General features: G+C 50.8%; 5 protein-coding genes across 5 annotated transcripts; 4 read left to right on the plus strand and 1 right to left on the minus strand.

The window, feature by feature from the left end:
• Positions 1 to 6166: 6166 nt before the first annotated feature.
• On the plus strand, positions 6167 to 6908 carry SPSK_05549 (uncharacterized protein; the record flags this gene model as incomplete). The annotated part of the gene is made up of 2 exons (XM_016732292.1): positions 6167 to 6752; positions 6826 to 6908. The coding sequence occupies 2 exons, from the start codon at positions 6167 to 6169 to the stop codon at positions 6906 to 6908; spliced, it is 669 nt and encodes a 222-aa protein (XP_016583089.1).
• A 2119-nt stretch (positions 6909 to 9027) lies between these two features.
• SPSK_05436 (small subunit ribosomal protein S3Ae) lies at positions 9028 to 10011 on the plus strand (the record flags this gene model as incomplete). Its single annotated transcript, XM_016732183.1, has 3 exons — positions 9028 to 9209; positions 9255 to 9804; positions 9868 to 10011. The coding sequence occupies 3 exons, from the start codon at positions 9028 to 9030 to the stop codon at positions 10009 to 10011; spliced, it is 876 nt and encodes a 291-aa protein (XP_016583090.1).
• Positions 10012 to 10643: 632 nt separating this feature from the next.
• SPSK_05539 (uncharacterized protein) lies at positions 10644 to 11404 on the plus strand (the record flags this gene model as incomplete). Its single annotated transcript, XM_016732283.1, has 2 exons — positions 10644 to 10755; positions 10809 to 11404. 2 exons carry the CDS (start codon positions 10644 to 10646, stop codon positions 11402 to 11404), a joined length of 708 nt encoding a protein of 235 aa, XP_016583091.1.
• Positions 11405 to 11701: 297 nt separating this feature from the next.
• Positions 11702 to 12992, minus strand: SPSK_05318 (uncharacterized protein; the record flags this gene model as incomplete). Its single annotated transcript, XM_016732067.1, has 5 exons — positions 11702 to 11736; positions 11797 to 12326; positions 12410 to 12534; positions 12589 to 12628; positions 12706 to 12992. 5 exons carry the CDS (start codon positions 12990 to 12992, stop codon positions 11702 to 11704), a joined length of 1017 nt encoding a protein of 338 aa, XP_016583092.1.
• A 682-nt stretch (positions 12993 to 13674) lies between these two features.
• On the plus strand, positions 13675 to 15666 carry SPSK_05090 (extracellular matrix protein 14; the record flags this gene model as incomplete). The annotated part of the gene is made up of 1 exon (XM_016731842.1): positions 13675 to 15666. One exon carries the CDS (start codon positions 13675 to 13677, stop codon positions 15664 to 15666), a length of 1992 nt encoding a protein of 663 aa, XP_016583093.1.
• Positions 15667 to 17586: the final 1920 nt, after the last annotated feature.

Consider the following 17586-nt stretch of genomic DNA (forward strand, 5'->3'; position numbering starts at 1 on the left):
TGTCTCTGTTGCACCATATGACCAATCACTTGAGGCCTTTGTTTTATCGCGCGTTTTTTCTTCACCCAGTCACAGACGCAAGAAATCCCCACAATCAGTTACTTGTCAGCCCACTCCCGCGCTCCCACGAAGCACGCAAGACGACCAGTTGGATCTCGCCATACGTCGTACATGGGCAAGACTTGACGAACCCATTGAGCATGACTGTGGGTTGCAAAGTGCGGGATGCTATCCTTTGCCAATCAACATATCATTGTCCATCGAATGAGACGGCGTGCTGCAGCAGCCAGTATCTCTTCTGTTGACACATCTTGTTTTCTGATAAAAACCGGTATTGAATTTTAGTAAAGCGCCATTTTGAGTGTGTACGGAGTATTGTACATTGGTCCCGCCCATTGTACCACCATCATAGAATTCTCGATCCCACATGTAGCGCTTGTCCACTCAGCCACTGTGTTTTCCAGTCAACAGTCCTTTTTTCTTCTCCACGCCTGCGTAAATGGTGCACATGCACTGCTCCCGCCAATCTCGTTTGCCATGTAAAGATGATTCCCCACAGTGCGGAGCGAGAAAGCCTTGAGGGAAGGGGAAGGAGAGTGTGATGCAGCAGTGCTGCCTATTTTGCCCAGGGCATTGCCAGTTGTCTTGCTCGTGACCATTGAGTTTTTTTTTCGGTGCTTTCCAACAGAGAGAGGGAAAAGCAAGGTGTGTGGGGGATACATACATCTCATGTGTACAAGCTGTATGTACAGTGTACTTGGATTATGGCAACTTGTGTATAATATTCTGAATATTAGGTATATATATATAGTTATATATATGTATATATATACACTTTTTTTTTAAAAAAAAAATGTAAAAACAAAAGAGTATAAATATAACGAAAACAAACACACACAGACACCAGTATATTTTAAAACCAAAGCCGAGTTAATATTACTATAAACAAGGCATCTCTTCAGCCATTTATGTTACAATCCGGTGACAGCGGCCGGCGGCATTGTAGCAGGCGCGTTCAATGGTGCCAGGCCATACTTTTTCAACAGAAGTTAAAGGACAACGTAACGCGACAGGAAGAGGATTTACGGAGGGAGCATAAAAAAGTCAAACAGGAAACGCACGAAAGACGACAGTGTGACCAGGTTCCCCTTAGGACAATGGACCGGGAGAAGTGCTGCAGCATATGTCATTTCGCCGCAGGAGGACACAGAAAAGACCTCTTGTTGGGCTTCATCTGTCGCTCTATAGAGATAGGATGCAAAGGAAAGCAGTCTGTATATGCGGCCGTATTTCATCTTTACGTTTCGAATCAAATTGGCGTCGTCTGGTCTCGCCCTTTCAAGACTACAATGGCATGGACGGCACACAGACAATGGTGGGCTTGGGCAGAAAAAGTAGACATATACGTAGGAAGGGTGCCATACATTACAGCCGGTGTGACGCAGCACACCGGCGACGATCAATTTACTATAATAGAATACAGTGGCGTCGTAGTACGATGTACCTGTGCAGGTGCATTTATACGATTACGGAGCTGGGTACCGTGTATCATCGTTGCATGTACGGAATTGTAATCAGGGCATCTCGTAAGGATTTGTGTCGTGTAAGGCTACAGGTGATCTTTTGTCATTCCAGGCCAGAGACGCGGGTGGGGGCGTATGAGTTTCTGTTGACATGACATTGTTGCAAGGAAAATGTACAATGACAAGAATACAAGTCAACGTATTCCCGGTTAAATTTTAGCGACGCCTAGGCAGGACGGGATGCAGAGCAGAACAGTTGAAGGCTTTTGGCAGGATTCTGTCGTGCAAAATGGAACACGTGATGGCAATGAAAGGGAGGGATCAAGACTTGGAAGTCAATGACGAGGTAGACTTGCTGACCGGCTGCTTGCCGTACTGGCCGCTGCCGGGTAAGGGCGAAGCGGGAGGTGTACGATGTAATACTTCGTATACAGAGACTCGAGAATAATGGATGGGCCAGAGTGTGCACGCTGGAGCAACGGCTGAAGTTCCTTGGCAGCAAGAGGTTTATGACAAACGGAGCAGAACGTAATATAACGGTAAAACACCGGCAAGATGATTTTCGAAGACACGGAATATGACGCCTGTACAAAGGTTGCCAGCGTATCATTCAAGGTTCTTCTCTGAAATCACAGCACACTGCGCAGTACACACAAAACACGGAGATCGAACACGACACGGGGAATCGTAGTTAGGAGGAAAGAGTGATGCGGGCACATGCTTGGGCTTGTCAAATCACTGATGTGGAGGTTGAGGCCGGTCAACGGACGTTGGACGCCGCTGACATGAGACAATAGCAAAAAGGGGGAGGCGAGTTCGAGACACTTCTCGGACTTTGATCATCACACTTTTTCCTCTTGCCTTCATGCCGTCTTGTTAGCGTTTCTTTTTGCTGACCCCCAGCGTCCTCCTCGACTCAGAACGCCTGGAAATCCTTGTTAGCTTCCGCAATATCTTCCGAAATACGCCTAGGTCGCTGATGCACAAACAAAGATTTTAAGGAATAATGCCCCTTATTTTGTCTTCCTTTGGCGCACGTAGTCTCGCGACCATTCTGTCTGGGGGACCAACAAGTTTAGTATGTATTGGGCAATCACTCGCTGAGGAGAAACACTGTGTCTCTCCACTTGAACAGCGCAGAGCCAACGTTGTAGTAAGATGCAATACAACAAACAGACAAATCAGACACTCGAAAATGAAAAATGGCTCCGTCCACGTACATGTACATATGTATTTGTACCCAACTGGGTTTCGAATTCGGGCGTGTGACGTCCGGTCACCAGTCTTCCATGGGGCAGGTCACTGCGAATGAGACGTAAGTACGAAGCAAACGGTTTTTGGTTCGTAACGAGAGAGACGGTTGCACGCGAAATATGTTGTACAAACGACAAAAAGGACGTGACTGTGGAGGGTCTAAAATAGCCGACGCCCGACCGAGCCGGCCGCGCCGACCCTCTTCCCCGGATAGGTAGTCCAGTTCGGCTGGTCCTTAGCTTTGCTCGAAATATGTCTGAAATGTAGAAATTATGGCTACTGGGCGAAACCTTTGTGCCAGTTCTCCGTCAATACGGAGTACAACGAACACAAAGTGCTGCACGCCGTGTAGTGTAGCAGCGAAGGAATGGCCATGGACGGGTCGCAAAGGACTTGCGCGTTCTGAACATGGCACGCAAGGGATGACAGTCTGTCCCTGAGAATCGCGCTGGGCCTGGAAGACGTATTCTCATTGGGGTTGACAACACCAGCTTCACAAGGGGGCGATGGCGTCCGCCCCTTCCTAAAGTGCTGCCACACCACTTCTAGGGAGAATGAGGCGCAAAAGAGGGAAGTGGCACTCCGCCTTCCGCCTTCGCTTTCCGCCTTCCGCGTCTTGCTTTGTACCTGACCGTTCTGCCAGTCGCTGTTTCCCTACAAACAAACAACTCAAACGACTTGTTCGCCGATTCGGAAGGAGTTGTCAGTCTCCTCTCCTCTTCTGCCCACCCCCTCTTTGTTTCTCCTCACTTCCCTCTCGTCCTCTTCGTATCTTCTCTCTGAGCTGGCACCGCACGTCCTCTCCTCTTTCTCCCCTCTTGCTCATCGCATCGCTCATCGACAGAGTTCCAGACACGCACAGTTCAGTTGGACCCACACCACCTCTTGAAAGGTGGTAGTGCGTGCCCAACCCAACGGTCGACACTCCGTCCGGGTCTCACAAAAAGGGGGCGGCCTGGCCAGGCCACCCGCTAAGTTACCCTTTGAATTGGCACACACACACACACAGAGTGGCAAGGATTGACAGGGAAAGCAGCCAACTGTTGGCCTATGGTACAGAAGTGAGAGAAAAAAGACACACCACAAACTGCGGAGAACACACGGAATAGTATCGCTGTATCTCCCTGTGTGCTGTGCCTCTTTCTGGTTCTGCACTCAGCGCACGCCCTGCTTCAGAAACCATTGGATGAGAACAGCTCTCGGAAACGGGACAAGAGGCCGGATAACAACGCAAAGACCGCAATCACCACAACAAAAGGACCATGGCAGAAAAGCACGCAAAGATTACCTGCCTGGGAAGGCTGCGGAGCTGCGCATATTCATTGTCCACCTCCTTTCCGTTTTCCTTTCCTCTCTCTCTTCCATTTTCATCAGGCGCGTGCACCACGTGCATCACGCATCTGCCCATGCTCCCTTACCATAATTCGGCATAGTCCGTTTAAGGGGAAACATCTGCCGGTAAATGTAATGACAACAGTGCGTCAGTTGTCTTTTTTGTCACTGATTTATGTGTGCTGACTGTGGAGAGTGTTCTTCCGTGCTTCTGGGACCATCCAAGTAATTTTACCTCATGTCAACGCTTATTTTTAAGGAACAAAAAACTATCCAAAATAAGATAACAAAGAGCGGAGAAAGAGAAGAAACGGCTCCATATCCATTTGCTGATCGTGAAAAGCGGTGACTGATGGAAAGGCATCGAGCTTCGTCGCCCAACCTCCACTCTTATTATGAATCTCCATATGTTGTACACCGCCCACCCGTCTCACTACAGTTTTGTCACGGGATCCTGTCCATCGACTGCGCGTGGGGTCATCGATGCTTTTCGTCGTCTGCTCTCTCGATACAACATGTCTCTCAAATCACCTAGCAAAGGGATCTTCCAAGCCGGGACGCGACCTCAGAAGACAGCTGCACGGAATCTGAACTGAACAAAAACAGCACAAGATGATCTGGGGTCAGACGTGAAAAGTTGGTGTGGATCATCACACTGTTGTGTTGGCGTCTTGGGGCCTGGCCCGGCCTGGCATGGTTTGGCGTATCTTCCCGTCTCGTCTGCTGTCATTCACCCCCTGTTGACTTGTCACTACTCCCCCTGTTGGTCCCAGGTCCCGGCGATGCATGGGTGCGGGTTCCTGACTTTTCTGGGGCTTCCTTTCGTTAACTTTTCTTTTTCGGTCTCTCCTAGTTCGTCTTATCCCTTTTCGTCGGCCGCTCACTATTTGACATTTTTCCTTTTGTCATTCAATATCGTTCTCTACTCAGGACTCCTGACTTCCTTCTTGCCCTGTTCTTTTGCTGGCCTTCTTTCGTTCTCCCGCGCTTCCACCAACCCTACAAAACCCCATTCAGCTGAAACCCCTGTCCACCTGAGCCCAACAAAAATAAAATAACTAATTAAAAAACACATCGTACTACAAAAAGAAATAAGAACGGAGGACAAGGGGTGAAATAAACCGGTGTCAAGTTTGGAATAATGCCCATCCACAATCGACTGGTATCTTGGATGGATGGGACGGTGGATGTGTCGTGGTGGTGGCGTGGTGGGAGTGTGCCAGACCCCCATATGAGAGTGAGGCGCGAGGCATCAGGGCGTGCAGTTGTTCGTATTCCTCTCTGTCTTTTCATGTTTTTTTTTTCCCGCCCTTTACTCGCGACTTTCCATTAAAGTTCAACACCCCCCTATTTTCTTTGTAGCTCTCAGGTCTTCTTTTCTCTCTTTTTCTCTCCATTTACTTTTGTCGCCATGCTTCGAAACTGATTCCTCCCGCTCCATACTTTATTCTCGGATACATATTGCTGCGTCCGACGCGTACGTGTTGCAAGTCTTATAGTACCCTCGATCGGCTTTCAAATAACCTGTTACATACAACATACTTCTTGTATATTTTTTATTTAATTTATGTCGACGCTTCTATCGTTCTTTTATCTTTATGTTTTACTCTCATCCTCCTCTCTTCATATAATCTGCTTCTCGCACGACATTTGACATCTGGCATCGCTGAACCATCTCTACCGATGACAGGCAGTAACCGCCCACACCCATAAAGATCACATTGAACTGAACGACATCACTTCTTCACAGCACCTTCCACAAACATCAACACAGTGGCACAATATCCTAGATCGGATCCTGAAGAAGACAGGGTCGTCTTCCATTCCATCTCCTATTTCAACTGACCGTTGTTTTCGATATTTATCGACCCTATTGCATTCATACAGCCTTTTTTTATTGCCATCCAAATTGTCAACGCCGCGGTCGATTCCCGCCAAAACACCCGATCTGTGTGCACCGGTCTATCAACGGCACCAAACGCTAACGACGTCATTTTGCCTGGTTTTGTTGACATTGCACATGGTCTTTTCTATAAGACTTGCACTTGCCCGTAACAATGCAGCCACGAACATCGTCTCGATCTTCTGGCCAGAGACGCCCGCGCCTACTCCGAGCCTCGGTCACTGAACCCTCTCTCTTCACATCCTCCACCGGCAGCCACGCCCTCGATATGGCACTGCCCAGCTCCTATCGCAGCAGTCACAACAGCAGCGGCCACACAAGCCCAAGCGGCATTGAGAGCAGCAGCAACAGCAGCAACAACGGCGTCCCCGGCTACAGCAGCTACCGCCGCGCCGCCGACCTCCTCAATCATGTCGCGTACCTCTCGTCCTGTGCCACCTCGCCCGTTGCTTCGTTTTCGAGCGGCGCTCTGTTTGACCGCATGAGTAACGGCGGTGGCGGCTCGCGGCGGACTTCGCCGCACGGCAGCGAACGCCGCTCGTCGGCTGCAGCCGTTGTTGCTAGCCGCAATGGCACGACAGGCGTCAGCAGCACCGGTCCCGGCGGCAGTGGCATGCGATCGGCCGGCGACTCTTCTGTCGATGCATGCCGCCGGCGGGCCAACACAGACGAGGTGTTTGGCTCGTCACCGGCCTCGACGCACACGAGCAGCTCTCTCGATGATCTGCAACACAGTCCTTGTAAGTCGTGTCCCTCTTATTCTTGTTTCTTGCGTCTCTGTTCCTTTTGATTTACTCTTTACTGACTCCCTAGGCTCGGCAAACTACTACAGCTTCCCCAGCTTTGACATATACGACGACAACCAAGACAAGGAAGACGATGACGTTGACAACTAGACGAGAGTCTAAACTGAACCTTTACAGCTCTACAACAAGCGACAACAAATTGAACCTGAAACAAATCACGAAGTATAATGACCATACAGAGACCGCACCAATTTTTACACATTTTCACACGACACACTACACACTACACACTACACATATACCCCAGACACATCACTCCGCTCGTCAGCCACGGCTAAAGCTCGCGCCTTCATTTTATTTGAAATTCACCGTCTCTCCCACTTTTTTTTTCGACACACGACTTTATTTTAACCACGCAATTCAAATCGGACACAGCTAGAGGAGATGACGAAGGTGACACGTAATTGACAATCCTTGAAATAGGATGTCGAATCGAGTTGCTCTATAGTCTAACCTTGCTGTTGTCCTACTCTCTGCCTTCTTCGACCCCTGGAGAGACATCTTCATGGGCGTTGTAAGCAGGATTTTATTGGAAACAAGAAAAGGAGAGTTTGCAAAACAAATGGCAAGCGCCAGGGTCCAGTAAGAAGAGAACGGACGAGAATCCAGCGAACGGGGAGACGTCGACGCGGCCTGGAAAAGCCAGCGTCCTATTTCGCCGTTTGCATCGTCAACATTCTCTTTCTTTGGGACTCTAAGCTGCCACAAATCGTTGGAGAAAAAAATAACGGGAAGAGACTGGAGAAAGAACAAATGAAATGAGTGCATGGGTACTGGTTGTTGGTCATGGGCGTTTTTTATTTCAGGATATCACTGCACACTAAAAAGTACACGAGAACCATGATTCCATGACGTCCACGATATAGAAAAGAAAACGCAAAAAAAGATAGCATGTTGATCGTTATACAAATACCCAATCCATTTCCACTTCGTTCATTCGGCCGAACTGCGAGCGTTTTGACTTCTAAAGCTAGTAATATGCCTTTAGGACAAGACATGGCACAAGCATAAGAGCAACACTGCTTGCCTTATATGCAGCCCAAATAATGGCTTACCAACTGAATCTAGCTACATTCCTCTTACGACGCGTTCGTAACCGAACGTATAGTATATTTATTCCGGGAGCATAAATAATCACTCGCTGATGTTGGCTGCTCATCTGGCAACGAAAGACAAGCAGTCAAACATAGTATGCCTTGCTAGAGTGTATATTGTTTTCGATCACAAGGCGGCACGACGCCGCAATATTGATTAGGCCTGGGACACAGCAGGCGAACAGGAGTTCACGATCCTGATGGCAGCGATGAAGTGTCGAAGATGCGGTTGCGTCCTACGGTGGATCAATGATACTGACATAATATATCGGACATAACGATATCAGGAGTCTTGCCTCATTAGTAGCATCTTTACTGATAAGCATTTATGCCGTCTTATCGCGTGGCCCTGACGGTCCAGTTTAAATTTGAGAAGCCCTAACTGCCTCTCAGCCAATGGAAATTCGCCATTACCAAAAACAAGCCCCACCGCTTTTGCTCAAAAATTTCGCCCACAGATTCTTTCGCGGGCGTTTTGGTTCTGTAGCCCCAGTCTCTGTGCGTTTTGGCTGGCTCTTTCCCTCTGTCACGCTTCTGTGTGTGGCAGACCCTCCCCTCTTTTCCCTAAGGTGCCTCTGAATTTTTTTTCGGCCATTCCCATTATTTCGCTTTTCAATATTCCCCGGCCACGAACCCTCACACTCTTTTTCACCTCTTTCTCCCATCACCAACCCACCCGCCTTCCACGAACCCTTCCATCAAGTCACGACAACATAGTCTGCAAAGATGGCGGTCGGAAAGTACGACACACGAATAAATCCCATTTGAACGTCCTTGCGACTTTGCGTTTCGGCGTCTCTTCCAAATTCCTCTCGGCCTCGGAATCTCTCGCGTGCGATCTCGATTTGTCTCAAAAAAGAAAAACATCGGCTCCGTGGACTCTTGACTTTGTTATCTTTGGCAATGCTTTGCCTCCTGTCCTCTTCGACGAGGGCTCTTCCGTTTTCTCCCCGACTACCGACAGTAACGGAGCGACACAATATGCTGGCTGGACTTGGGGCTGCAATATTGATGGGAATTTAAGTTTTGAGGTCCACGGAACCAATGCGACTTTTGCAAAGATAAATCAGAGAAACGCACAAAGACGATGACGGGACGAGAAGGACACGGGAGAGATGGAAACGGAAAGACGACGAGATGAAACCTTAAACCGAACACCATTTGCTGACGGTTTGAACTCTTACAGGAACAAGAGATTGTCCAAGGGCAAGAAGGGCCTCAAGAAGAAGACCGTCGACCCCTTCACCCGCAAGGACTGGTACGCCGTGAAGGCCCCTACCACCTTCGCCACCCGGGAGTAAGCAATTCCTCAATCCTAGATCTGAATTTCGACAACGGGCAGGTCCGAACAATACGAGATGACAGGTTCTAACTATCCCTCCTTTTACAGTGTCGGCAAGACGCTCGTCAACCGCACCTCCGGTCTGAAGAACGCCAACGATGCCCTGAAGGGCCGCATCATCGAGGTTTCCCTTGCTGATCTGCAGAAGGATGAGGAGCACTCGTTCCGCAAGGTCAAGCTCCGGGTTGACGAGGTCCAGGGCAAGAACTGCCTGACCAACTTCCACGGCCTGGACTTTACCTCGGACAAGCTGCGGTCGCTCGTCCGCAAGTGGCAGACTCTGATCGAGGCCAACATCACGGTCAAGACCACCGACGACTACCTGCTGCGCCTGTTCGCCATTGGCTTCACCAAGCGCCGCCCGAACCAGATCAAGAAGACCACCTACGCCGCCTCTTCGCAGATCCGCGCCATCCGGAGAAAGATGACCGAGATCATCCAGCGCGAGGCCAGCAGCTGCACCCTGCAGCAGCTGACCGCCAAGCTGATCCCCGAGGTCATTGGCCGCGAGATTGAGAAGTCCTCCCAGGGCATCTACCCCCTGCAGAATGTTTGTTCTCCCTTCGTATCTTTCCCTATTATTTGTAGTTGTTTTCAATATTAACAACACTAGGTCCACATCCGCAAGGTCAAGATGCTAAAGCAGCCCAAGTTCGACCTGGGTTCTCTGCTGGCCCTGCACGGCGAGTCGGGCGGTGGCGAGGATGGCCAGAAGGTTGAGCGCGAGTTCAAGGAGGTTGTCCTGGAGGAGGTATAAATGTGCTTTCCCACACACGTTTTCTGATGTGGGCAGGCCAGGCGTGCTTTATTTTTGGGACGATGGCGGCTTTGAATGAAGACGTTTAAGGGCAGAGGTTGTTTGACTTTATCGTTTGGTGTTTTTATTTTTTCTCTTGTGCTTCCTTTGCTTCTTCCACGTCTCTACAGAACGAGACTATGAAAAGCAGAGACGAGGGATGGGCAAAAAAAGAGAGAGGGCGTTGGTATTATTATGCTACAATACTCTTCAAACCAAAAGCAGTCAGGGACCATCATACACACATGAATAAAAAAAGTTTAATAACAAGTAGCCAACCGACAAGACTTGTGCCCAGTTGAGTAGCGAATCATTCGGTTTGTGACGTCGACACGACGGTAATGTTGGGCTATTGGGCCAATCGCCTGGACGCTCCAGTGCTTGTCCTGCCTGCCAATTACTTTCGGCCCACTAACTCCTTTCGCCTTTCACATGGCTTTATCTGCCAGAAGTACCTCCAGAATCTAGGCTGGTACGTCATTTCGCACGTCCATGTTGATTTTCTTTTACGACACTTCTGCCTCGACACGATTTTTGCACTTTACTGCACATATTTCTGATACATCGGATCTGCGCATGTCACAAAAGCCAACATGACCGAATTAGCACTCAAGATCCTCATCATTGGGCCTTCAAACGTCGGCAAAACGGCGCGTCAGTCTCCCTCTCCTCTCCGACGTCCTTTCGAGATTATCTTTGCTGGGGGTATGCCACTGGCGACTGTTCCTGGATTGTACTGACCAGTAACGACTCTACAGTCTTCAAGCGATATTGCGACAACGACTTCGATCCCAACGATGCATCGGCCACCATCGGCATCGACATGCATATAAAGCGGCTCTCCGTCCGTGGCAAAACTTGCCGCGTCATGCTCCTCGACACGGCGGGCCAGGAACGCTTTCGCACCCTGTCGACAAGCTACTACCGCGGCGCCCACGGCATCGTCTTTGTCTACGACATCACCAACCGCAGAACGTTTGAGCAGATGGACAGCTGGTTCGCCGAGGCCGAAGCCAACACGGCCATGGCTGGTGCCGGGTCTTCAATAAAGTGCCAGTTCTGCCTGGTGGGCGCCAAGGTAGACCGCGCAGGCACAAGTCGCGCCGTGTCGACGGAAGAGGGCGCGGCGCTGGCAGCAAAATACAATGACAACGACGGCGTAGCACCTCTCTTCTTTGAGACGAGTGCACGGACGGGCGAGAACGTACGGGAACCGTTTGTGGCCCTGGTTGACCGGATCGTGGCCTCTGGTGCTATGAGTGCGCCTCGACGAGCAGCCGAAACTGTGTCCCTCGGTGTGGGTAGTCGTGAGGGAGAAGGACAAGCTAGCTATCTCTCCAACTGCTCTTGCTGAGAGCGGCATATGTGGTGTGCTTATCATATCTTCTTGCCTGATTTGTTATTTCCTATTGCGATACCCTTTCCCTATCTTTAGCACCAAAGATCCTACGATAATGTTGCACATTTGTGTTTACGACTATATTAGAAATATCATTCTAGATAGAACATATGTTATTCGTTTGCAAGTGATGTCTATTTGCGAACAAATCTCAAGGAATTGTCTATATCTATGACGATTTTCTGGGTATTTCTTCCACCTCAAAGTGTGGACTAGTAAGTGTGGACCGGTATTGGCCATTTTCCACTTTACTCAATCGTCCGTCGGAGTGAGAAAGCGGACAACGGCTGTAATAGCATCAGTCAGCGAAGGTGCAAGATATACTTTCAACGACAGCAAGGACATACCTTGTCGAAAGGCCTCGGGGTTTTCTGATATCACCCAATGGCCGGCCTCAATGTCGACCACTTCAAACCGCGGGAAGAACTGTCCGATAATGGGCAGCGCCTCATCCGGCACGTAGTGACTCTTGGTGCCGCGCACAAAGAGCGCTGGTTTCTCAAAGCGCACTGCGTTGGTGTCTTTGTACGGAAAATCGCCCAGTACGTCCAGGGCCTTGCCGAGCGTGCCGAGCGGGATGCGGAACTGCAAAATGGTTTTGCCAGCCTCTGGGCTCGGATCGTCGTCGGGCACTTTCACGCGGTGCAGGTTGCCCATCAGGAAATGGCGGATAGTCAGCGATGGCTCGTAGCTCTGCAAAATATTGTCGGCCTCGGCCTGGCGTTTGACGCGGCAGAGATCGACATACTTCATACCGCGGACGTATGTGCCAAAGCTGCTGAGGAGGGCGGCATCGATGGGCGCGTTGTCGACGGGGATGATGTCGCGGACCATGTCGGGCGACTTGAGAGCCAGCACCATGGCCGTTTTTGCACCCCTTGGACGGTTAGTTCCTGAAATGGGAAATTATGTGCCATCAGCAGAGCAAAAGTAGAACTAACCAAACCAAATAAAACTTACATTGAGTGCCCAATAATTGACGGGTCAGTCAGGCCGTGCTCCTTGATAAAGTTGGCCACGTCGTCGGCCATGACCTCATAGTCATGGCGCGCAGCATGGGGGGAGTCACCGTGGTTTCTCATGTCCTACTATGTCAGAGGCCAGCAGGATAAGAAAACAATAAAAGAGGATCTTCGTACAAGAGCATATATTGACCGTCCTAGGTCTCTTGCCAATACTCTGGTCTGTCGTTAGCAAACGGTTCCTGCCGTGTATGCAGTCCCAATCTCGTATAGTTTCTCAGGCACTGTACTTACTTACTTATGCTCCGGTTGTTCTTCTTGGACCCAAACAGACCGTGCAGGACCAGAATCGGACGCGTCTTGTCATCGGCCACCGGCTTCTCGGGCTTGTGCAGGTCAAACGCCAGCTTGACCGGGCCGTCGTCACTTCCGACAGATTTTGATGAGTACGGAGCATGTGCCGTCTGTAAGCTACCCAACACATGTCTCTGACCTGGTTTTCTTGATATCCATGGCGAAGACGAAAGCTGTATGGAGCGGTGTGCCAGTCGGCTGCCCCAGACCGGAGCTCGGGCAGCCATGATGTTGTTTACCTCGAGATGATTTGAGATCCAACAACAGTTGGCTTGAGGAGACAGAACTGTGTTGGTCACTTTCGGTTTCTGAAAGCCCTCAATTCAGTACGACATATCATAAATAAAAAAGATCTGTGCCATAACGCCCTCGGTGCAAATAATAAGCCGAAACTCGGGGCCCTGCGGATATAAACGGCGAATGTCAGCCATAACGGACGGCAATGCACTGACCGAAAAAATATATGTGACTCCGTAGCACATAGTGGGCCCGTGGCTGTCTCCTGCCGAGTTCGGCTTCCAGTGGGTTCCCAGTATTGCGTCAGCCGCCCTTATGGAAGGAACCAAGGCTGCCATGTAAGCGCAACTCTGATTGGCCCATTCTCTCACATTCCAGCACATAACCCCACTACAAGGCTATTAGGAGACGCCTCATTCTGCCTCTCGAGTCCGCCATCAATCCACGACCTCGTTTTGGCATCGCCTTCGCGTCAAACCATCGATGCAGACGGGCCCGACGACACATCTGCTACACGACTGTCTAGTATTTTATTGAGATCGCGTGATTGTACGCTGTACGACACCTTTCTCCCGCCGACCCCGGCTGACCGCGGCTGAATCGAAGTGCCATCCTCTCGCTTCGTCGGATTACGAAAACAGAAACCATCACGTCGTTTATCATTCGCCCGCTATGTGGTCCCGGAGTTTAGGCCTCTTGCTCGTACCGGCCATTGTGCTCCTGCTTCTTATCTCTCCGTCTGCAGCGGCACGCCACCATGTGGGCCGCATCTCTGAGCCGGCCCATGGCTCGTGGGTGCCACGATTTATGCGTCTTGCTTGGCTGCGCGACTCCATCGCCGACTACATCTTCAACCGGGATCGTTTGAGCACTGGTGACCCGCAGCGCACGCAGTGGTATGCCGCTGCCAACTCGGCGCGGTACGCCCAGCAGACCGTGATCCGCTTCAATGTCGCTACGCCAGACGAGGAGGCTGCTCTGGCTGCCGCTGCTCAGCGTCTCTTCCTCGACATCTGGTCCTTCAACAACTTCACGGGCACCGTCGACATCCTGATTGATAAGGAGGATGTGTCATCGCTGTTGACGTTGCTGCCCACGAGCCTACACCGGTCCTTTTCACCGCTTGTGCCAGACCTGGCTGCGGCCGTCCGCGACACATACCCGAAACTGTCGGCCTTGGCCGGCGGTGATGGCGCCGCCTACTTCCCGCCCAAGTCACCCGGCTCGTTCCCGAACGATGAGACTTCCGTCACTGGTGGTGGTGGCACGGACAACATCTTCTTCCGCGACTACCAGCCATACCCTGTGATTGTTCAGTGGATGAAGCTGTTGGACGTCATGTTTCCGTTTGTCAACACGGTCAGCGTCGGCGAGTCGGCCGAGGGTCGCGAGATCCTTGGTCTGCGTGTGGGCACGCAGGATAGTGGATCTGAGCGCGAGCCGTTTGACAGCCACGACGTCGAGGAAGTTGAGAATGTGGACGAGGGTGACGAAGCTGAAGAGGTTGACGACAGCGAGGAGGACGACGGCTTCGTGATCCTGAAGAAGAAGAAGCACAACAAGCACAAGAAGGGCCGGGGGGACAAGAAGAACGAGAACCACAAGAACCACAAGAGCAAGCCGTCGCCACCGGGCGCCGCCGAGCCGCCTAGGAAGAGAAAGACGATTCTGATTACGGGCGGCCTGCACGCCCGTGAGTGGATCTCGTCCAGCTCCGTCAGCTATATCGCCTGGGCCATCATCACCGGCTACGGCCACACCAACATGATCACCAAGCTTGTCGACAACTTTGACATTGTCCTCGTGCCCGTCGTCAACCCGGATGGCTACGAGTATACCTGGCAGACCGACCGTCTCTGGCGCAAGACCCGCCAGACCACCAACTTCCGCTACTGCCGCGGCCTCGACCTTGACCACGCCTTTGGCTACGAGTGGGACAGAAAGACCCGCGACGAGCCCTGCTCCGAGTCTTACGGCGGCGAGTCTGCATTTCAGGCCGTTGAGGCCCAAACTCTGTCTGCCTGGGCCCGCCGCGAGGTCGACGACAACAACGTCGAGTTTAGCGGCTTCTTGGATCTGCACTCGTACTCCCAGCAGATCATGTTCCCTTTTTCCTACTCGTGCGCCGCCGACCCGCCGAATCTCGAGAACCTCGAAGAGCTCGCAGCTGGGCTCGCCAAGGCCATCCGCCTGTCCACGGGCGAGACCTATAGTGTCTCATCGGCCTGCGAGGGCGTTATGAGCTTTGCCAGTGACACTCCCGCCACGACCCGCATCGAGTCCGGTGGCGGCTCTGCCATTGACTGGTTCTACCACGAGCTGCACGCCAAGTACAGCTACCAGATCAAGCTGCGTGACACGGGCAGCTACGGCTTTCTGCTGCCGAGCTCCGAGATTGTGCCCACGGGTGAAGAGGTTTTCAGTGCTGTCAAATACTTTGGTGACTTTTTGCTCGGAAACAACGGTATTGAGAAGTCGTACGAGCACGACGCTGATGTCACGCCCGAAACCGAGACAGAGGCCAAGCCGGTGATGGAGATGCCCAGCAGCGACACTGCCGCCGCAAACAAGATCAGCAAAGTCGACAAGATGCATATCACCGACGACGCGGACCTCGAGAACGAACAGTTTGCCATCCTCCTATCCGGCCGGAGGCGGAGGTGAATCCGAGAATGAGTTCGAGAGACCTTACGCGGTCTAACGGTTTAACATATATACGATGTTATCTTTTTGTCAAGTCTTTATCTGTACTTCTTTACGTTTCTCATCTGTGTTTTCTTTATTTTGTATCATCATGACCTGGCGTTTGCTTTCTTCCTGGTTATTACTCCGTACATAGGACCTTTCAAAATGTGACTTTTGCTATGATCTTTCCATTTCCTTTGCTGGTCTCTGTCCTGTTTATGGTCCAGAATGTAATTGTTGTGTTGCCATCTACGCATCATATGCAGACACTTTAGAGCATTTTATCCCATTGCACACGTCCTCTCCAACTCTGCTCTTCCGATCGGCATAAATTGCGACTTTGTGCCGAAGGAACCTGCAACTCGGACACATCTGATACAAGCACGCTTTAGCAGCACGGCCCGACATACAAGCAAAATACGTTTGCGTGCAGGTCTGAGACAAGAGGCGCGTGTGCTACCCCCACAACTTTTCTTTTGCTTCTCATCTTTTCTTTTTCTCGCAATCACCCAGAGCTAACTCGTCTCATCATTTTCTGCCTATTTTTTTTTCTCCGGCCCCCTCTTGCGCGATGAGACGAGACGGCTAATAAAGCCGGGGGAGGACGAAAAAAAGGAAACGGTAGAAAAGGTAAGAAGGCGAGCGCGACGAAAGGAACACAATGAGACATTAGCGCGGCGCTCGACCCCCTTTTTTGGTTTCTTTCTGCCCGAGTGTGGATGATAGTCAGTCCTACACAAGCCAAATCCTATCTCGTGCAGTTTTGTCACTTTTGTGCTCACAATTTTGCGACAGGCACACTAGGATGTCAAAGCTTTTCTGCATCTCTGCGTCACTCGTATTGCAGGAGCGGGTGAATTTTTGGGGTGCATTCTGCTGCTGTGAAAGATAACGTCGTACGGCATACAATCCTCCTGAGAGGTGTGTGTGTGTGAGAGTGTGATTGTGTGTGTGCGTACCTGTCAGACTCAGGGGAAACGTTTAAAAAAATACTTTTTTTTAAAAAAAAAAAAAAAAAAAAGAATACTTACAGTATCGGATAGAGAAGGAACCAAAACTGAGGTTTATCATCGTGTCAATCCATTGGTGAGACACCGCTAAAGAACCTCGCTAGGTTGATTCCATCCATCAACTGCCCAGTCGCTAAATGCATCCTTAACAAGTCGATTTCGGAGGGGCATAGGACTATCAGTTCCCGGGTCCTGCTCATGGAGGCTCATCTGACCTCACTTTTCCCCTGTCATCGATTGTGATCCCCTGTCCATGCTCTCAATCAGTGTTATCGCCATTGTTGACGGCATCAGCAAACTTCCGGGGTGCTTCCGACGAACATGTTCTCCACGTCAAGTCCTCCTGGGCGATCCCTCTTGGTGCCCCTTTCTCTAGAGCCCTCATTTTGCACGATGTGACGCTTTATCTCACGTTAGACGGTCGAGCGCAACACTGATAGCTCTTGTCAGGTTACGAAGAATCTACATTCGCCACCAAAATCCTCAAGCAAGCGCCATGCGCAATGGAGCCAATCGATACGTCGTACGGAGTCGGAGAGTGTGTACAGAATCAAGATGCCCGTTGTTTCCGTCTTTCAAGCGCTGACCTGAAAACTGCGGATGGGGGCGTTTGGAAATGACTTGGGTTTTCATTTCAGCGTTGTCAGTACCGAGAGACGACTACAATTGTTGTCGACAAGACGCTTGGGGCACAGAGCTTGCTTATCAAGACTGATCTTCGCGTACGTGAGCACAGGAGGCGGACCAAGGCCGGGGTAGAGTAACATCTATTTGTGCTGTTGACGGGGGCACTCGGGCACAAACCCAGATACCGTTCTCTGTCAGTTTTTGTTTCCGTTTCTTCTGCCTTTCCCTCTTTTTTCCTTTTCGCTTTCGTCCTGTTATTTTG

The sequence above is a fragment of the Sporothrix schenckii genome (assembly GCF_000961545.1).
Source record: "Sporothrix schenckii 1099-18 chromosome Unknown Cont49, whole genome shotgun sequence".
NCBI lineage: Eukaryota > Fungi > Ascomycota > Sordariomycetes > Ophiostomatales > Ophiostomataceae > Sporothrix > Sporothrix schenckii.